Source organism: Megalobrama amblycephala, linkage group LG2, assembly GCF_018812025.1.
Source record: "Megalobrama amblycephala isolate DHTTF-2021 linkage group LG2, ASM1881202v1, whole genome shotgun sequence".
NCBI classification, from domain to species: Eukaryota; Metazoa; Chordata; class Actinopteri; order Cypriniformes; family Xenocyprididae; genus Megalobrama; species Megalobrama amblycephala.
In genome coordinates, this window is record NC_063045.1 from 55,735,945 (window position 1) to 55,758,913 (window position 22,969).

Here is a 22,969-nt window from a genome sequence, read left to right on the forward strand (position 1 = left end):
GTCGTTTTTTTTTTTTTTTTTTTTTTTGGCGCACCAAAAATATTCTCGTCGCTTTATAATATTAATACTGAACCACTGCACTCACATGAAATGATTTAGATGTGTTTTTAGTACATTAATGGATCTTGAGAGAGGAAATGTCATTGCTCCCTATGAAGACCTCACGGAGCCATCGGATTTCAATTAAAATATCTTAATTTGTGTTCCGAAGATTAACGAAGGGCTTACAGGTGTGGAACGGCATGAGGGTGAGTAATTAATGACAGAATTTTTATTTTGGGGTGAACTATCCCTTTAATTAATGTAGAATAAAGCATTTTCTGTAAAGCTGCTTTGAAACGATATGTATTGTGAAAAGCGCTATACAAATAAATGTGAATTAAATTACCCAGTTATAAAAAATAAAAAAAATAAAAAAACATCTTTTTTTTACATTTACATGTAAATGCCATGTAAATGATAGCCTACATCATTTTACTGTAGGCTACATTTTGGAAATGACTGGAAATATTTCTGTGAAATTGTTCTGGTTAGTTTTTTATTTTTAATTTATTTTATTCCTTTTTAATAAACACAATTCAGTATACAGTACCTATACTGTAGGTGCTGACAGGACAGAACGGGCTTCCCATCATCAACACTGGGCTGTTGAAAGTGGGCGGAGCCGTGACTTCTGTAAACACATGTGGGAATCGAGCGCTCTGATTGGACAGCGAGTGAGACATGGGCGTGGCATATGGTGAAGCCTGGAAGAACACAAACACAGCGGAGGTTCACAGGGGCAAGAGAAACGCGGAGAAAGTGACATTTTAATAATTTTGTGCGGTGAATATGCATTTTTCTTGATGAATTTGATCCTACACGAGCAACTGTACCCGCTGAAGTGCAATTATGAGCGTGCATTCACTAAAGAGATCTTATAAGGTTTACTTTACACATGCTTTATGAAACAACAGCGTTGCATTATTCTATACTGAGACTAAAATAGGAAAGTTGAAAGATGGGATCCAAGTTGACCAGGCAAAGTAGTTTGGACAGCCAGGCGACTGTCTTTCGTAGGGGTCGACAGCATCATGAACGGGATGTGGAGAAGAGGAGTGGAGGAAGAGGAGAGTTTTTATTCAGTTCTCTGATGCTCAAGTCCGACAAGCTCCCCGGAATGCTGCGCAAATCCAGTCCTAGCCCTTATGTCCGGAGAGTGGCTTGGGTTCGGGAGATCCAAACCCTGCTGAAGGAGCAGAAGATGGAACAAGCCATCGATGTGTTGAAACTGCTTAGAAAGGTACAAAACATTATTTATTCATAAACCAGATTGTATCATCCACTACAGGTTGTTGTTGTTGATGATGCTGATGATGCTATTGCAGCAGGTTTTTCCCCCTAAGAAAAATCACAAATTTGTTGTAGGCTACTGTTTCTGCAATGAGATGTATATTAAAACCATCATCTGAAAAAAAAAAATAGTCCAGTAATCTCACATGCGTCTTCAAAATTCAAAATTAAATTTCAGCGTCTAAAACTGTTAAAGTCTGCAATGAAAAGTATAGATTCAAATTCAAATATTTCTAATAAAATTCTTACAAAAACATTGTATCTAGCTGCAATAAGATAATAATTCATTTAAATTTGAAATAAAACTGTTAAAGTTACAAACCTTACAAAAAGTACTTTGGAAGTACCATGGTAAAGACACGGTAATACCGTGTGCCAGGGTACTAAATGAGTATCATAATGGTACACCATGGTATTTATACTTCAAAGAACGTTTTACAAAATAGAAGGTAATACCATGTTACTTTTTGTTAAATATATAATAAGTGTATATTATTTATATAATATATACACTGTAAAAAAATATTTTCATGATTTGTGATAAAATTTTTTATTTTGTTAAGTCAACTTAAAAAAAAATGAATGTGGTTCAGATAACGTAATATTCTGAGTTTCTGTTGATTAAGTCTGTCGCCTTCATTGTATTAATCAAAATTTTTAATTTCAACGAACTCAAAATTTTAAGGCAACCAGGTAACTTACTTTTTTAAGTGAAACCAACAATTCTTTCTTACAGTGTAGTATAGATTACTTGATTATTAATTTGTGGTTGTATGTTTAATCATGATGGACAAACCATCGTATTAGGTTCTTTATAGTCCAGTGTTTGCTGTGCATGGCTGATAGATCCTGTCTCACAACTTCTTAACAACCTGATCTGAAAGCATCACAGTCACTCAATATTTTCCTTTACAAATGTGCTTCATAAATGGGACTAATTCTGATTTGCATTTACTTGAATTGTCCAAAAGAATGAGCTGGACTCAGGATGTCATTCAGGATGTTACAAATTGTTCAGAGCAAATCCCATCTCTCCAAAGCCATTCACTTGATGTTTCTTGATCACGACTGAGAGATCCGATAGCTGTTGAACAGCTGAGGTTTTTGTGTAGTGCTCAGATATTGCAGCTGATGATTGACAGGCTCCTCAGTGCTCCGTAAGTCCATCATTTTATCCTGATGGTAAACCAGATCTGCGTAGATTAAAGCCAGTGCTGCAGACTCATTGATCCAGCTTATGCTAATGGAAGCACCACAGTTCAAGCTTGAAGTGTTTATGAGAGAATCAGCACGTATGAACTTAATGGAGGATTTTTTGTCATTCAATTGTGTTTATTGATTAGCTTGTCATTGTCAAGAGGGTCCTCAAATCACAGGAACATCTCAATGTATGCAGCCTGAAGATGAGGGTCCTCCAGTTGCACACTCACTGGATGAAAGGGGCTGAGAAAAGCCTCTTTTGTCTTTTTTTTTCAACTTGAGTCATTTTAATGATGCCTTCTAGCTTGTTGCACATCTGGAAGGGGATTCTGGGCATCTGGATCAAAAAATAATTGGAACAGAATGAAATTATGGCAGATCTGATAACTTGAAAACAGTAAAATAAAGCTAGATTGTCACAGTTTCTGTGCTTGTCTGTGCAAAAAGATGCTAAGGTTGCCAAGTGGTTGCCAGGTCGTTGCTAAGGTGTTCTGAGTGGTTGCTCGGTGGTTGTTTACCCCCAAGTCTGTGGATATGGCTTTTTTTTACTAGCCACAAATTTTGATACCTGTTGTTGGTAGGCGATACTGTTTGTTCAAATTATAATAGTTGTTTAAGTTATTTGAATTTAAAATGTCTCTCTTTGAGTGCACTTTAATATTTCTGTAATCCCAAATATGACTCTGCTTTCCCATATTGTATGGGTCATTAATTCTGTAGTATATTTTCATGTCCTTATGTCTTAATATATTGGATAAAGATGAATAATTGGATATTAGTGCTGTCAAATCGCGATTAATTGCGATTAATCGCATCTAACATAAAAGTTTGTTAATATATGTATGTGTGTGTATATATATATAATATATATACACACACACACACACTTATATTATACAAAAAGTTTTGTATTAAACCAAACTTTTATGTTAGATGCAATTAATCATGATTAATCGATTTGACAGCACTATTGAATACAGTTTACGTTGCTAAGAGTGGTTGCTAAGGCTGTTGTGTAGTGATACACAGAACTGTTGGGTGAAGCAGTCATAGCTGTATTTTATCGTGAATAAAACACAGCTATTGACCAATCAGAATCAATGACAGGAACTAACCATTTTATAATCAAAATTAAAAATGAATTAGAATAAAATATTTAATAATTAAAACTAAATCCATGAAATGATCCCATGATGGAATACCTAAAAGGTTCTATATATGAAGCGCCTGACAGAACCCTTTAAGTTTCGAATATAGAACCTTTTTTTTTCTGTGTAAAAGTGTATTTAGAAATATTTCTTTAAAAAATAAACAAATAAAAATGACATAAGCACATAATGCTTAGTTTGTTCAAATTATTTTAGTCTTTTAAATATCTGCAAAAAGTTCAGATTTAGTCACGGTTAAGTGCATTTTCAGTCCTCAGTTTCAGCCCAGTCTAGATATGGCACTTTGTCACATGGATGCCCAGCCAGTTGAAAAGCTTTCCAAACATGGATCCGTCTCACTCACCCCGGCTCTGGAAGCTCTTAACACTCTGTTGAAGGAGAGAGAGGGGTCACATCAAGGCAATCCTTGCTACCTTTTAAGACTGTAGGTTGCTGAAAGAAATTAATTTCTCTGCATTGAAAAGCAGCTTTTCCGTTCAGGGAAAAATGGATTGGATGTTAATCAACTGGGGGTCAAAAGGATGGTGCAGAAAGCTTCCTTTGCCCCAGAGAGAGTGAGTGAAAGAACAAGAGGAGGACAAAAACAACATCCCTTATCTCTGCTGTAGCTCTTCCTGTGCCCTAATGAGTGCAATTCATTTTCCTCCGTTGACTCTCATTGAGCAAAGGCAGGAAACAACCCGCTTACATGCTCTACTGAGCACATGCAGTGGATGTCAATGCTACACAGATTTTGTGGTTCCATAATAACGTTGAATTTAAAATGTTGTCTCTTTGATTGCACTTTAATCTCCCAGATATGACTCTGCTTTGCCATATTGTTTGGGTCATTCCTATTGCAGTATATTTTCATGTCCCCATCATGTATGGATAAAGATAGAAATCAAATGAGTTTGTTTACATTTATCACATCTGTTGTTATTGTTGTTAACTAAAACTATAGTTTTTGGTAATTAAAATGAAGCTGAAATCAAATAAAATATAAATATTATGTGAAAAACTGAAACAAAAAAATCGAATATAATTTTTTAAAAATGACTAAAACCTAAAATTAAAATGAAAACTGAAAATATATAATTATAAAGCTAATTCAAAACATTAATAAATACTCTAATAGTATATAAATAATACTAAAATAACATCGATCACAATTAAACAAGCATAGGGACGAATGTAAAATAATTTCATTGATTTGCTTTGTGTGGATTTTGCCATTTTTGCTATCTTTCAACAATAAAAACCATTATTAAGAAATATTCTAGGCATTTCTTTTTCTCTAAGCATAACATTTTAAATATTGCTGTATAAGTTTCAGTATCTAAATAACAAAGACTTGTCCTTTTTTCTTTAACGAAATCTAGTTCCTAAATGACATCACCTTCCAGGAAGTGACAATTTCATCAGAAAATATTAGGAATGGATTTGATGAATTCTGTGAATGTTTTGTGGATTTGTATTATCAATAATTTTAAAGGAAAGTTAAAACATGAAGTTCAAGTTGACATCCTCGTGTAAGTTAAATCTCAATCCTTTACTAAGCAATGGCTAACTTTAGCTTTTTATTTCCATCCTGGCGTCATATTAATTTTCTTTACATAGGCAAAGTTTCTGCAGAAATCCTACTAAACACCTTTATAGAAAAGCTCTCTTAAATTACAATGCAATCATATTCATTTTAGAGGTTATGCTGTGTTCAATAAGTACTGCAGAACAGAAATGACCTGTGCTTATGCTTTATAGATGAAAATAGAGAGCTTGGAGGAGCTTCCAGATGTCAGGGAATCCCTGAGCAAAAGAAGAGCAATATATCAGCATGAAACCCAAAGGGAGTTTCCACTTCCCTGGACTCAGCAGCATTCCTCCGTCTGCCAGTTTCTTCATCAATTTCTGCAGGATCTGTCTTTGAAACGGCTCACAGGGTGGCGTAGTTGTTGCTTTGTGATGCTGGCATTTACCCGGAGGCAGTAAATGTGTTTCGCCCTCTATACGTTTGCTTTGTGTCCCTACTAATTGCGCAGACCGGTGGATTAAACAAGAAACGTCGTCCTCAGGGAATTATTTCTTGATTCTCCCGCATGCTTTTTTCTTTCCCTGTTGGTCGTATCAGACTTGCTTGCCTTGGCGGTTCAGTCAGTGGTGGAAAACACTTTAGCTGTCTACGATAAGCCCGGCTAATAAGCTGTCACTGTGTCTGCACACACTTTCTCTGCCTTACATAAAGAAGCTGGACTTAAAGGTTAGCGGCGCTAGTCCAGCAATAGATCAACAAACAGTTCGGCTTCTGTTTAGACTTTCTTTCTTCTAAAGCACTAGAAGTAAACATGATGGAAAGATTACTTTATCTCCATGTCATTCAAAAAAGCCTCTCGTGTAATCTCGCGAATGGAGATTGGAGGCGTAGGATGAAAGGATTAAGTTGTTGAATATTGAGGTTTATCAGTGACCTTTACTTGAATTTGTAATCCTACATGCTTAACAATCTCTCTCGCTCTCTCTTGTTCTTTCACGACAGGACCTGGGTCTTGAAGGGACATCTCTCAATGATATCCTCTACAAGAACGCTGCCTTCCTCAACCTAGTGGATCCGATTTCCCATGAGCTTTTGCTCAGTTTGGCCCGAGACATGCAGTGTCCAAAGAGGGTAAGCCACCAGCACTAATAAGCGAAGACGATCGTAAACACAAACTCACGAGGTGGCTAGTCGAAGGGTTTGACTCAGCTGTCGCCATGAACTCTGGATCCCTGTGTGAGCTTGAGCCAAAACCTGTGCACACGTTCATTACTCAGTCTCCAGATATGTAGAGCGTTTATTTTTAGCTTGCGGTAAGAGGCTTGGCGGGCCAATTCTACAGTCCCGCCGACTGGATAAGACCACGGGCAGCTGTCATCCCACGGCCGAGACTGGAGTTCGGGTGCTTCGGCCCTATCCTAAATTAGTTTGCAAAGCGTGAGAAGTACAGAAAGATGGCAGTGACCTTTATTTTGCTCAAGAGAGCCATCAGTGATGTTTTCATTCCATACAGAAAATCCACAGTCCTGTTTGGACTTAATTGGACAGAAAGGCCAGTGAGAGGAGCACTTTCCTATAATAGATCCACTTGAAGGGGCAAGGCTTGTCCTTTTCTTTGAATAGCAAATTGAATCAACATTTGTCATATTTCCAACCTAGGTACTATACGTGCCTCTACCAAAATTTTTTCAAAACTCCAAAAATTGACGTATAAGGCAGTAAAACTTCAACGACGTGTATTCCTTTTCACTCAAGCTGTGATTATCAATTAATAAAGACTTATTTGCACACAGTTCCTTTCTCAGTTTGTTATGACCTTAAAAGTTTAGTTCACCCAAAAATGAAAATTCTGTCATAGTTTACTCACCTTCATGTCGTTCCACACCCATAAGACTTTCGTTCATCTTCGGAACACAAATGAAGATATTTTTAATGAAATCTGAGAGATTTCTGTCCCTCCGTTGGCAGTCTACGCACTTCAAAAAAGTTCATGAAGAGATCATAAAACGAATCCATATGAATTATGCAGTTTAGTCAAAATTTTCTGAAGAGACATGACCACTTTATTTGATGAAAATACTGAATTTAGGTACTTTTATTCACATTTAAACATTGATCAGTGAACATAAACAGAAGCTCAGCTGAACCTGCTTGACGCGCGAGAACAAACCTCATTGGTTCATGCGGACGCTCAAACGTGCTGTGTAACACGAGAATGAACCTCTTTGGTTCTTCTGGAAACTCAAACGTGATGCGTAACACACGAGAATGAATCTCATTGGTTTTTGTGGAAGCTCAAATGTGATGCGTAACACACGAGAATGAACCTCATTGGTTCTCACACATCAGGCAAACATGCTTGAGCGTCCGTTTACCACAACTGATGTGTGATTTGATGAATATTTATATGTGAATAAAAGCCTAAATTCAATCAGTTCATCATATAAAGTGATCGAGTCTCTTAAAGCAGAACTAAGTAACTTTTTTTACCTTCATAAATAGTCCTTACGATGGTTAATTGACTTGTAGTGGTGTGTTTGAGGCGAGCACTAACCCCCTCTGGCACGTCTACGCCAAAAAAACAGCACTTGCAAGTTGAGCTGTACCGACCCGACACAATCTCGCCTCATGTTCACGTTCACACGAGAGTGACAAAATGCTTTACGGTAATTCAAAAACAATGTATATATTATGAAATTATTACGAAAATTACCCACCTCCATCGAGATTTCTTGTACTGTATTTGCAAAACTACTGTGCTGGTGAGCGTTGTAGTCGTTGTAGTCCAGAGCTGCGCTTGGAGTATTTACGACAGTGTGATTCACTGAAGGAACCTGTAGGGGGAGCTTCGCAAATCTTACTGAGTTCCGCTTTAAAAAAAAAATTGGACTAAACCGCTCAAATCTTATAGATTAGTACGATCTATTTATGAACTTTTTGAAACGTCAAAGTGGTTGTTGCGTAGACTGTCAATGGAATGAGAGAAATCTCTCAGATTTCATCAAAAAGATCTTGTTCTGAAGATGAACAAAAGTCTTATGGGTTTGGAACAACATGAGGATGAGTAATTAATGACAGAATTTCCATTTTTGGATGAACCAACCCCCCAAAAAATATTTTTAAACTAATACTTTTTGACATTTGCATCACATAATCAGCTCCATATGCATGGCTTTCCTGATGCAGTAAACTTGCTCGGTAGGTCACTATAAAAGAGCTCAAAGACTTATAGAACAAGCTAAAATGGCATGGGTGCTTCAGCAAATGTGTTTGTGTTTCACATTTGCTTTTGTTAACGCTATATTTGTTAGGGTTAAGTGTAGGTGGTACATTGTTTAACCTTTCAGCCCTTCTGTACTGCCGTGATATGTTTAACTGCAAACATAATAAAATGTTACCACATTCACATTCTGTTTTGGATAAAACTGAACGCTTTTAGTGCCACTCCATGTGTCGCAAAAAGTGAAAGAATCAAAAATGTCACCACAGACTTGTTTTTCCAATGAACACGGGCAGCATATTTCTCATATAAACAGAAGTGCCGAGAAAACCTTTTGTCAGTCAGTTTGCATATCTGATGAAACAAGATCCAAGCCAACATTTTGGGTAACTTACTGTAACCTACCGTCACTCTCTGATTAAGAATGTAAGAGGGGTCACTGACTAAACACGTTGGTTGACTAATCGTTGGTTTTCGATTCCCTGTCACGTATCGCAATGGCCCATTTTGACAGTAAATCAATGTGAAGCTCGCTGAAATAAGAACAGGAGCACATCACAAGCATAAACAATTGTAATAGACTGAATTAGGATGCAACTCATTGAGTAACTTTAACATGTGAATGTGTCGGTATAGATGCTGTTCAGAATTTAGTTGAGAATCAAAATTCCAATTCTAATTTAAATGTGAATGCAAGGAAGTTGAAATTCAAATAAATTAATGTAACTGTAATATTTAACTTTTTTTCTAAGTTTAAAGGCTTATAAGTCTTATGGACAGAGAGATAGATAGATAGATAGATAGATAGATAGATAGATAGATAGATAGATAGATAGATAGATAGATAGATAGATAGATAGATAGATAGATAGATAGATAGATAGATAGATAGATAGATAGAAAATGATTTTCATTCAATAAACTGTTTTGCCTCTGCTTTTATTAGTCATTTTATGTAATAAAACTCAAGAAAAAAACATTTTGTTTACACAAGCATCAACATTAGCATTTACCTTCTAGCTTTGAGTTTGCTGAGAAAAACACGCTTGAATCAGATCTGAGCAGGACAGTGGGATTAGTGGGAGTATTTTAACATTGCAAAAATAGTATTCAGGCTGGATTTGTGGTGAAGTTTCTTCTAGTTCTCAGCTGGACTCTTAGTAGGCGCCTCAACGGGAGAAGCCTTGAGGAGCTAAGCATCTAAACCCAGAAAACGAGAGCAGAGGATTGAAGGGCTCTCAATTTCCTCTGCATCTTTTCTTCCTCTCTGGCTTAATAAACATCCAGTTACCTGCTGGCAGGTAGACAAAATCCCATCCTATTGAGCTCAGAAAAGCCACCATGCTCCTCAAAGTAATGGGTTCATGTCATTCAGATGCCATGCCTGAAATCCAAACCTGTTAGACTTTGTTATACTTTAATCTATATCTAAAAGTAGAGACCATGTATGTATGTATGAGTCAGAAAGTCTGATTCATTTAAATGAATTAGTTTGTGTACATGAACTGGATCAAGAAGAAATGATTCACTGATTGAAATCTCAATAAACTCGTATGAAGCATTAGAAAATCTGATTCATTTCAATGAATCATTCCATTCAGACAGTTTATATAAATAAACTGTTACAAAAAAATGTATTTACTGATTCAAAACTCACTAAACTCATATGTAGCTTTGGAAAGTCTATTTAATTTTGATGAATCGTTCATTTGTTTAGACAGTTTGTGTAAATGAACCAGATCAAAAAGAAATGTTCACTGATTCAGTCTCTGTGCAGAAGTCTCTAGAGCCATTTGCATCCGTTTTATTAGTGTGAATTTATCAGTTCATTTATTTATTAGTTTTAATTTATCTGTTCAAGTTTAATGTTGTCACCATATAATTCATTAATTCAAAAACCCTTACTTTTTTGAGCCATAGAAAAACTAAATTATTTACTTTAACTTAAATACATTACCTATTTGTTTCATTTTAAAGTATATTTCCCCTTTAATTAAATAAAGTATAGTTCTTGTTTGGTAGCTTTAAGTGTGTATTTTGCAGACATAATGCTTTAAATAACATCTACACATACTTTAAAGGTGCCCTAGAATTCAATATTGAATTTATATTGGCATAGTTGAATAACAAGAGTTCAGTACATGGAAAAGACATACACTGAGTTTCAAACTCCATTGTTTCCTCCTTCTTATATAAATCTCATTTGTTTAAAAGACCTCCGAAGAACAGGCGAATCTCAACATAACACCGACTGTTACGTAACAGTCGGGATCATTAATATGTACGACCCCAATATTTGCATATGCCAGCCCATGATCGAGGCATTACACAAGGGCAGAACGTCTGGATGTGCACAGCTGAATCATCAGACTAGGTAAGCAAGCAAGAAAAATTGCGAAAAATGGCAGATGGAGCGATAATAACTGACATGATCCATGATATCATGATATTTTTAGTGATATTTGTAAATTGTCTTTCTAAAGGTTTCGTTAGCATGTTGCTAATGTACCGTTAAATGTGGTTAAAGTTACCATCGTTTATTACTGTATTCACGGAGACAAGAGAGCCGTCGCTATTTTCATTATTAAACACTTGCAGTCTGTATAATGCATAAACACAACTTCATTCTTTATAAATCTCTCCAACAGTGTGTAATGTTAGCTTTAGCCACGCAGCATAGCCTCAAACTCATTCAGAATCAAATGTAAACATCCAAATAAATACTATACTTACATGATCCGATGTATGCAAGCAGCATGCATGACGAACATCTTGTAAAGATCCATTTTGAGGGTTATATTAGCTGTGTAAACTGTGTTTATGCTGTTCAAGGCAAGCGCGAGCTCCGGGGGAGGGGGAGCGGGAGATTTAAAGGGGCCGCACAGCATAAATCGGCTCATATTTAATGATGCCCCAAAATAGGCAGTTAAAAAAATGAATTAAAAAAAATCTATGGGGTATTTTGAGCTGAAACTTCACAGACACATTCAGGGGACACCTTAGACTTATATTACATCTTTTAAAAAGAAGTTTTAGGGCACCTTTAAATAAGAAAGATGTTATCATTTCAATAATATATTTCAAAAACAACATTAAATATTGGCAGCAGCTGTATCGTAAAACCAGCTACTTTAGCTGTACTCAAAGATGCAATTGGCTGTTTTTTGACTGAAAAGCGTGACTTTCAGTATTGCAGCTGCGTGTGGTCCGTCTCTGGTTGAACATCTTCCACGTAGGTAGCTTGTAGCTTATTGAGCTACGGTTTTAAAGTAGCTTGTGATTGTGTGTCTCAGTACACCACCATCTAATGAAGTTTTGAGTCCCAGGAGTCAGCTGATCCTCCATCGCAGCAGTTATTCATGATGGGAATCATGGGAAATATGGAAAGGCATTTTAATGAGCTTTTGTTTGTGCGCAGCACATAGATTTTGTTTTTCATTTAGGTGTCTTGCAATTGACAGTTTTTCATTAAACTGTGGCAGTTGCGTATTGAGCTATAGCTAATGTCTTAATGTTCAGTCACAGATTGAAAGTTCACGTAAATCCTTCCGACAATAAAACTCCCTCTGGAGTCAGTGCACACCATCCAATGGCATCTTTATTAAGGGAGATCAATAAAAATAGTTTGATAATTGCTGTCACTCACTGCTACCGGCAGCCCACTTAATATGCGTCAGAGATTCAACAAATGTCTTTGTTTTGTCTTAATAGCCATAGGGAGGCCACCAAGACGTACATGTTTAGTTTCTGTCATTTCTTAGCTAGCCGACTCCAGTCAATCGCTTCGTCCAGTCTTTTGTGTTTTCCTGCCTTGCTTGTGTTGTTGTGCTGTAGCGCTGATTAAATTTGCTCAGCTCTGCTCCGGCCAATCCGTTTAAAGAGGGAGAGGTGAGCCAAAGCCTGTTTTGATGCAGGAATGGCTGCAGGCATTGTTGAGCAAAGGACCTGAGATCATTTTACACCAACCTCTCTCACCCAGCAGTTCAAAATGGCATAAGACCTTTTAAATGAACTCTCAACTTTGTCTTAAGCTACACGTTTAGGAAGAGTATCGCAAGAGTACAGCACTGTTAGCTGTTTTTAAAGTCAAAATTTATATGATTATGTAATCTTGAGTTGAAAAAAAAAAAATAGAAATTATATTATGCATTAAGAAAATGAATTTTTAGGACCATTAAGATTTGTTTTACAATAAGACATTATTTTAATGGCAATTAAGCATATTTTCCCCCAAACTTTTAATTGATGTCTCCAGACATTTCTCTTTAGGGTTTTTTGTTCTCATTAAGATTCTTATTACTTTAATACATTATTACTTTTTTTTTTTTAAATCATCATAAATTAAGGAGACACTATTTTACAAATCGCACAGACCATACACTATCTTTCAAAAGTTTGGGGTCAGTAAGATTTTTTTTTTAATTAATACTTTTTTTTAAAAATAGGAAACAAATAGAGTACCTCAGAGATTATGTGTTTTTGTAGGCCAACCCGGAAGTTAGCGGCGCACGGTTTCCCTCGGTTGAAAGCCTATGCATTTTTCCCATAGACTTTTGGAAAATCGCAGAAAATAAGCTCTGTGTTTAACAAAGGGTTATGACACTTACACGTTTTGTCTATCAAGATAATCTTTACAAGTTAACACAACATTTATACATTTTGAAGCCTAAATAAAGTCGTCAGATATAAAAGGCTAACAGTAGGCTATAAATGGACTACAGCACACCAACGTCACCACCACCGAGCATCCTCAAACTGTATTTAAAAAACAACGTTATTTAAAAACATGCTTGTTGATTATGATCTGTGCTGTGTATGAATACTTATCCACTTTTTCATGAGAAATGCTGTCCAAATGTCTTGTTTGTCATGATGACGTCTAAAGTCCCCGCCAAAGGAAGTAGTCCGTTTTAGCACTTTGTTAGCAACCGCCGTTTTTAAGACACAGTAAAGGTTTAAAAAAATCACAAGCGGTTTAAAACTGGTGTGTTTTATGTCATAGATCAAAACGTGAAAATATTTAGAGGCTTTGTTAACCACAGACCTTATTTCAGGCGATTTAGCAGAAACCCATTCAAAATACCCATTGACTTTACGGCGTTGGAACCGGAAGCCCCAAAATGCTAACTCGCTTCCGGGTTTTGCCTACAAAAATGCGTCATCCCTGAGGTACTCTATAGGAAACAGTTATTTTAAATTGTAATAATATTTCACAAAATTACTGTTCATACTGTATTTTGATCCAATAAATGCAGCCTTGGTGAGCAGGAGACTTCTTTCAAAAACATTAATAAATCTTACTGACCCCTAACTTTTTATTCATATAGTGATAGTTATTATTAATAACTTTAATTAAATATTGGTGTCTTTTATCAAACTGATGTTGATTCCATTTCATAAAAGCAATACACTACTGCTGTGCTGTTGCCACTTAACAGGGTTTTTCGCCACGTTTAAAGGGATGGTTCACCCAAAAATGAAAATTCTGTCATCAATTTCTCACCCTCACTCATGTTGTTCAAAACCTGTATGAGTTTCTCTCTTCTGTTGATCAAGAAGATGATATTTTAAAGAATTTTTGTAATCAAACAGTTGACTGTAGCCATTGACTTCCATAGTAGGAAGAAAATACTATGGAAGTCAACTGTCTGGTTACCAACATTCTTTCATACAGGTTTTGAAAAACACAAGGGTGAGTAAATGATGACAGAATTTTCATTTTTGAGTGAACTATCGGGCAGTGTGAGAGCTGCTTATGTGTCGTGTCATGCCCACCAGCACCTCTTGACTATGGTAAAATTGACGAAATGCATGGCCTCTTGTGGCATATTGTGTGACCCTATTCATACTAAATCATCACTTACAGATTAACTTGAATGTTTACCTTTGTTTAACCCTTTTAATAGCGTTGGACATGGTAAACTTTCAAGTTCCTTTGGGTTATGCTGTCATAAGCCCTCTGATTGAAGCTTTATCTGACTCCCAGAATAGCTCTTCATCACCTGCTTCTTCTCATCCAGGAGTCTGATGCTCTCAAGTCCTCTGAGAAGATCTGCAGGCAGCTGATCTATCACCTGACCCCTCACTCCAAGTGGAGCAGACAGAACGTGCCCAGGAGGAAGTCGCAAGCCTGGTAAGAGTCTTGCGTCTGTCCATCTGTCCCTTATTAAGATACACCTCCACAGTGAGGACAATCAGAGCTTAGAAAACTCTGTGCTGACAGATTGAAACACAAGTGGAAGGAAACAAGATTAGCCATTCCTGACGTTGGCATAAGATGCTTAAATGGGTATGAAAGTTTAATCGGGTTAATATTGAGCGACTACAATTACTTAAAGGAGCGGGTCACTGACAGTTCAATAATGACAATTCTGTAGTCATTTACTCAACCTCGCCATCCAATAAAACTGTATGACTTTCTTTTTTCTGCAGAACACAAAAGAAGTTATTTTGAACAATGCATCGTTTTTTGTACATAGAATGAAAGTCAATTAGGTCCAATGTTGTTTGAACAAAGAAAAAAAAAACACTGAGAAATTCTTTAAAGTATCTACTTTTGAGTCTAATTAGTTTCTTTTGTGTTCTGCTGAAGTCATAAAGATTTGGTGAGTAAATTATGACAGAATTTCTCATTTTAGGTAAATTTTTGTGTGAGGATCAGACTGAAATTTATATCTTATTTGCACTTGTGCAAATTTAAATTTGCCATTTGTCATGTCGTGCCATTGTTCCTCAAATTTTCTCGTAACTGTGCCCAGTTTGAATATGTGGAAATGTGATTTTTCAATGACAGTTTGTTGTGTGTCCAAGGGATAAATTTTTTTATTTCAATATAATTACAGTTTTATATAACAGATTTCTATTTTCATATATTTTATTTATTCCTGTGATGTAAAGCTAAATTTTCAGCATCATTACTCTAGTCTTCAGTGTCACATGAAAGTTCAAACCCGAAATATTTGCACTATAAACCCGAATAAGTTGGCAAAACAAAAAATTTTAGATAATCAGTTAATCACATAAGTTAAGAAATTCAAAGTTTAAGCAGAACTGGTAGATTTCAATTTTGTACTCATACATTTTAATTGCTCTTAACTTAATATTTTTGAGCCAGTTAATTCATACATTTAACCTAAAATTATCATGTAATCTCAACTTTAATATTTTTAGTAGTGAAAATTTAGTTAGCTATAACTAGCTAATTCAACAAATGCTAATTGTTAACACAATACTTTGATAACTTTAGCATAGCATAGCAATTGCTGAAAGAGTACAGCAATATAGTACATTTAACATAGACCTGTTCTCAAACTAAGCTCATGCTCCACTCGTCACATGAAACTCTGCTAAATTAGCATAGAAAAGCATTAAACACTACTAAATCTCCCACTTAACATTAATCTTGCACAAAAAACATTATATAACACTTAATTTAAGCATTTACTCTTCCTTTCGAGTGTCATTACAAAGCATGCTGGGAAACAGAAATTCCAGCCCAGTTTTAGGTAAATTTAAGTTTGTCTAAATGAAAAGAAACAAGTTCATAAAACTCAAAACAATTCAGATTTCTTAAAATCTGTCAGTTTCGTGAACTCAAAAGAAAAAGAAAGTCCTAAATACTCATAAAAGTTCATTTGAATGAACTAATTTGCTTAATTTAAGTTTGCCCTACTCAACCTAATTAATTATTTTGAGCGTTATAGTTTACAGTGTGCCTTTACGATCACTTTTTGAGTAAAATTATTAATTTCTTTGAACAACAACAATAAAAAAAAATCTTACTGACCCCAGAATTTTAAACAGTAGTGTATGTGCTTCCTGAGAGTCGAACACACAACGTTAGTGTTGCTAGCACTATGATCTTCAATTGAGCTGCAAGAAACTACTGCAGTTTTTATCTACTGATCGTGACACTTTCCATCATATAAAAGTGCAAATGTTGTTACCCTAGAGGCACCTGTCACTTCCGAATCAAGAGATGGTAGACACTTTTTATTGCTACGACTCTCGGTATCATTCCGTATGACTGGCGTTTTGCCTCTGTGTCAAATATGGACAGGTGAAACTTAGATGAATGTTTCTCTCAGATGAGTTCCTCTGTCAGATGTCATGATTTCACACCAAACAGCATATGAAACACAGCAAACGTCTTTCCTTCTGGGCATTGGGCAGGTACGGTGAGGAAGTCATTACGAAAGGGAAAGTCTTTTTAATGATATCCATGTTCTCTCCCCATCCCAGAGCAATTAACCCAGTTTGGGAGATTTCAACAGCTGCAATTTAGTTCATCTGCTCCTTGTTTTATCACCAACTCATCTCCAAACAAGCCCGAACAATAACAAGCCATCATCTCCATCGCTCACGTAATTCATGAACCTCTGCTCTTTCAATCTCTGTTATGAAAGCCTAATCTGCAGAAATGCCTCCTCCGTTTGTCTTGTCACACCCTCGGAGGTGATTGTGGGGGAAAAGATTGAATGCGAAACAAGACGCCTGTTAGAGTGTGAAGATATTGTCAGGCCGACCGTTGTTCTATTTAAAGGGAACAAGAGGAGAGGAAAGATGCTGTGGTGCTGATGCTCTCGGCTTTGAAAGACGTCCCATCTTTTTTTCCTCTTTCTAATATTCTTTAGGAGAGCTTCCAGGCTCCTTGAAACCACATTGATTTTTTTTCCTCTCGTGTCTCCCAGAAAAGCTTTAAAGAGAGAGGTTAGATGGCCGGAGGGGAAAACCTGAAAGACAAAGAGCATCAGAGAGACTTGAGTAGAGAGAGAGAGCAAGAAAGCTGAGAAAAACTGCATTTGTGCCACTAGAACCATAGTTAAAGGGAAAGTTCATCCAAAAATGAAAATTCGGTCATTATTTACTCTCCCTCATGGTGTTCCAAAGCAGTAAGCAGTTTCTTTTTCAGTGGAACACAAAATTTTCCTCCAAAAATGACTGTTATGAAAGTAGTCTGTACGACTTGTATGTTTTATTCCAAGTCTTATGAAAACATTCCATAGCTTTGTGGAAGTAACAGGCCCCCCTTCCCCTTAACTGTAGCATAATGGCATATACTGTGGCGTCGATGAGAAACGTGAGAGTTTCTTATGTTTTTCAGTGTATTCACTTTATAGTTTTGACGCAATAAATCAGTGAATGTATTGTAGGGCTGGGACAATACATCCATTCTCGATTCACGAAAACCTAAAATAATCATTCATAAAGTTCGAAAAGGTTGAAGTGAATTACAAGGGTGTTCGCAGTGGGATGTGTTGACATTAATCTCGCATCATAAAAGCATTCTGAGCCGAGGTGCAAATATATTTAACCGCTTACATGACTTAGTCGAACGCACAAGCGCTCTCCAGCACTCTTCTTCCTGAGCATTTGAGTGTGCGGTTAAAAATTAGACTAGAGCGCCATCTGCTGTTAAAACTAAGCTCTGAATCGATTCGAGAGAGAAAATAGCAGAATTGATCCAGAATTATTGTATCGCGAATTGAGAACCGATGTATTGTCCCAGCCCCAGTGTTAATTTTGACAGCAAATTTTGATTTAGTTTTAGTCATAGTCTTTTGACTAAAATAGTCTTTAGTCATATTTTAGTCATCGGAAATTGTTTTAGTTTTAGTCTAGTTTTAGTCGACTAAATATCATAAGATTTTAGTAGACTAATATTTAATTTAGTTAAATTGTAATGCATTAAGCATTTCTCTAACAATACACAGATCCAATACACTGATATACATCTGATATTCTCCAAACTGTTTATGTTCACCCAACTGTACTTTGCTCGCCAAAGCGGACGGTTTTTGACGGTTCAAGTGCAAAAACACGCGAAAGAGCAAAATTCAGTATACTTTTCAGGGATTGACACACTTATCGTTGAGGTACTATTATAGTTTTCATTTAAAAAATGTTATTAGATTTGATTTTTAGTTTTTCTGCTTTCATTGTAATTTTAGTTAAAAGTTTTAGTAATTTTTTATGTTGATGTCTTTTAGTTTTTGCTTTTAAATGTCTATAAGTTTTTATTTCTGTTTATTTGAATACCTCAGGTTAAGCTAAAGCTTAGAAACTATGAAATAAAATAATATATTTATTTTTTATTTCAGTTAATGTATATTTCAAGTAATGAAGATTTCTTTGGTGTTAGGTTTAGTTAACTATATAACACTTATACTTGTAAAATATATTGAATAATGTGTCAAATAATGTTCTTAGTCTTTCCTTCCTGTGACAGAAGATACAGTAGTTTACTATGAATTAAATAGAAATTAAATTAAATACAGTTTATTGTTTAAACAAAATAACAATAATGACCAGGAAAAAAATATTAATTATAAACCATACCGAAATACACCGTGACTCTTATTCTGAAATATCTGCAGTCTGCACTGTAGCAGGCTACTCATGAGGGTGATAAAATATGCATTCTTACAACCGTCTAAAAAAACATACTACCATTTAAACATCGTGTAGTAAACAGTGTCATAATTCATCAACATTAGCTTATAAGCAATCGCATGGCATAAATATGCGCTATTCAATAATTGTGAAGCAGTCTGAAGTGCTGCTGCGCGAGCCTGTAGAGCGCGCAACAGCGCCGCGTTTCCTGCGGTTAGATCAGCACATTACAATTCAAATGTGCGCATCTTCCACACGGGACAGCAGTTCTGACTGGATATCTTCCCAAATCGTCCCTCTCTTTCATTTTCGTCTCGTTTTTATTCGTTGACGAAAATGAGAGTAGATTTTAGTCATAGTTTTAGTCATTCAAAACGCATTTTTATTTAGTCATCGTCTCGTTTTCGTCCGTGAAAAAATGTCATTGAAAATTATGACGAAAATTATTCGGCAACAAAATTAACACTGCCCAGCCCAGATGTATTGTAGTTCATCACATCGTATCACTGAGCACAGTCTAGTACTGTACTGTTGCACTCTAAAAAAATACAGAGTTCTGTCATGAAACTCTAGATGGCACAGGCTGATAACTCAATCTGCTTGCGATCACATAATTCTCTATAGGGCACAGCTGATTGGTTCCTGCTATATCAGTAGCCAATGAGCTCGCTGCTCAGACTTCAAATACTTGGTCAGACAGTGGTCTGTTGCAGTTGCAGTTGCAGAGTGCTTTTAGAAACCCTCCTCCTTCCCCAGCTCCACATGTACAGATCTGCTATATATATATATATATATATATATATATATATATATATATATATATATATATATATATATATCAATATATATAATTGATTAAATCTATTTAAACAAAAAATATTGTAAAAAAAAAAAAAATGTGTTTGCATGTGTGTGTGTGTCTATTCGGTTGTTAAGTCTGACGTCACGCGGCAGCGCTTCCGGGTCCTAACGCTCTATTTCCTACCACAAGAAAACAACAAATGGTGCTAATATACACACACGATGTGGTGTAATACTACAAAAAAATTATAATCATAACCTTTATTTCCATACAAAAATTCTAGATGGCCAGACAATGATTGGTCTTTTATAAAAAGTTAAAATATTCATGTCTGTGACACTGTGAGCATGGAGATTGTTGTGTAAACTGTAAGTATTTAAAATGTTCAACTTTTTAAAATGTTTGATGTTTAATATAAACAAATAGCGCTCATAAACGGCCGTCGATGGCATTCTCAAGTGAAACGAGTCAAGGCTTGGACCCGGAAACGGCCTTCCTTACGTCACGACTAAACAAGCGGATATATATATATATACAGTCAAACCAAAAATTATTCAGACATTTTTTATTTTTACTAGTGGGTGCAGGACACTATAGTTCATTTATGTAAGTGAGGATATCAAAATAAAGTAAACTGTGACATATTATACCCAAAAATTCTTCATAGAGTGGACTACCAGTAAAATTGATAAAAATTTAGGACCAAAAATTATTTAGACACTTTGACCTGACCATGTTTTGCTTAAGTGTTTTCTGACATAATTAAGATTAATTTTTTCTTACGCAGTTTAACTCTGAGATCTTGTCATATTTTCTTACCTTTTTTAAAAAACTATACCGAATAAACTGTGATAATGTGTGAAATGTTGAAGGTGCCTGAATAAATTTTGGTTTGATTGTATATATATATATATATATATATATATATATATATATATATAAAGCATTTTCTTTAGAAACAAGTGTTTTGATTGTTTGTACTTTGTAATACATTGCAGATCACGTCTCTCTGTTGTTTGCCTCTACGCTTGAGAAACCAGTGTTCTTTTGTCGTGTTTTTAAAATCTGTTCTCGATTTCAGGCTAATCACCCACATATTCTTGATAGCTCCTGGAAAAGCCCCTCGTGCAAGAGCACGAAACAGCACAGCGGCAGTTGTTATTTCATCAACCCAACGCTCCTGCAAGGCAACCGTTCCCCTCTCAGCCATAACGGCCTCTGAAACAAAATCGAATGATGAATCTGTTTAATAAAGCAGTCAGCAGGGGTGAAGATGAGACGGCAACAGCCCTCTGTGTAATTATCCCCTCTCGTATGGAGGTCTCGGCTCTGCTTCAGGGTCTTGATGCAAAGTTTATTGGGGGAGCGTTTGTGCTTGCATTAAAAGCAGTGAGGAGCTGATATTTGTCAGCTAACATCCTCCTCATTCCGATAAGCGCTGTGTGGAGCGTGTTGGCCGCCTGCCGCTGGGGTAAAAGATACATGACCCGTCGCTGCTCTAGTCAGCGGATAGCCAGAGTTAAGAGCGTGATGGTAGAGAATTCACAGTAGAGTGAGTCTGACCCAAATGAGGACCTGTGGATGCCCACGGTGGCCTATAAAACAAGCCTGTTTTGGCAGGTGCGTTAGATGACAGATTGAGCTGAACACATGTGGGGCAGCTTGGGTTTCAGCTTACGTGATGCATGTGCCCGCTGCTTGCGGCCAGTAACCCTCATGCTCACGGGCATATTTGTGCATGCGTCGACCCGAGAGTGGGTTGGCGTTTCAACCCACATTTTGAAGATGACGTCAACCCACTGCTGCCGAGCAGAATGATCCGCATTCGATCCGTTCTGCATCCCACATCCCTGTTTTGTGTCCCATATGTTCCTGTGAACATGTGATGTCTTTGAGACTGTAAGAGAAATGCACTCCCAATAAATATTTCTAGCTACTGTAATGTGTAAACTAGAAGCTAAAGTTCGAAGACGATCTTTGATGTTGGCTTGGGAAAGCCTTGATGGATGTGTAAATTATATCCCTCTCAGAAAGTAATGTGGCAGTGCTGCTGTTCAGTGATAGTGTCAAATGGTACTACAGTGGGATAGTGTTTGAAAAATATATGTTTTTGGAAGAAGTCTCTTATGCTCACCAAGGCTGCATTTATTTAATCAAAACACAGTTAGAAAAAAAACAGTAATATTGCAAAATTAAAAGAACTGTTTTCTATTTTAATATATTTTAAAATATAATTTAAGGTCACACGTGATGTAGGCAGAAGTACCAAGCAAGTGTTTACAAAGCGAACGTGCAAAGACTAAGTCAAACGGCCTTTTCAAAAAAAGGTAAAACAACGATGCTGGACGATTTTGAAGTTGGAGGAGCAAATGAGATGGAGTTTTTCCCCCTACCGCGGTACTTCCACCTACGGCACGTGCGACCTTTCCAACATGATTACGTAATGCGTAGCACATCGCAGAGCGGTGCAAGATGAGCGTTTGTGGTTAAAAAGTATATACATTTTTATTTTGTTTTGGAAAATTGCAGATCGTTTCACTAGATAAGACCCTTATTCCTCGGCTAGGAGCCCTTATTGAAACTGCAATTTGAAACTTCAACCCGTTAGTAGCCGTTAAAGTCTTCCTGGAAAAATCCTGGAATGTTTTCCTCAAAAACATTCATTTCTTTTTGACTGAAGAAAGAAAGACATAAACATCTTTTGATATATACCATGATGATTATGTCTGATTGTCATATGCATATGCATATATCATGTTAATTAATTGGTACTAGAAAGTTTTGCATTGTGGCATAACAGTTAAACACATTTCCTTCCCCAATTCCCATTGAAAATATATAATTTTTATTTTTAAAGTATTTGTTGTAATGATTTTATTTTCATGCTGATTGTTTTTTTTTTTTTAGTTCTATTTTACCACTTTATTTTTACTGAAAAAAACAAGACAAAAAATATACTAAAATTATTTTTTGTAGTGTACACTCTAAACCTCGTCTGTCTGCTGTTTACTCTCTTTTTGATGTCTTTTTTATGTATTATTTTTTTCCATTCCTGCTTCCTGACCTCGTTGGGTGTGTTTAAATGTGTTTGACCTACATACTGTGTGTCTGGACAGCCCTGGAGAGCTGAGGTTAGAAAGGTCGTCAACAGGTCTGACTCATCTCTCCTGTTTCCCCAAAGCAGCCTTTCACTCTCTGGTCGCTCTGCTTTTATTGAACTAGCTGTCATTAAGTTATTGCTCTGCTTTGTTCTCTTCTCCTTTGCCCTGGTTAAGGTGTAGAGCTACTGCACTTACACCTTAGCGCTCGATTTAATCCAATCAGATACGCCATTCGGCGAACTC

The 22,969-nt window shown here is 36.3% G+C and overlaps 1 protein-coding gene across 1 annotated transcript in view; it reads left to right on the forward strand.

Moving 5' to 3' along the window:
* The first annotated feature begins 722 nt into the window (after nt 1-722).
* lrrc75bb (leucine rich repeat containing 75Bb) overlaps nt 723-22,969 on the forward strand; it is a 40,507-nt gene continuing 18,260 nt past the window's right edge. Inside the window, exons 1-3 of the mRNA XM_048181031.1 lie at nt 723-1,282; nt 6,214-6,342; nt 14,452-14,564. Of these exons, the coding sequence (XP_048036988.1) occupies nt 1,001-1,282; nt 6,214-6,342; nt 14,452-14,564 (524 nt within the window). The 5' untranslated portion in view covers nt 723-1,000. The remainder of the gene's footprint in view (nt 1,283-6,213; nt 6,343-14,451; nt 14,565-22,969) is intronic.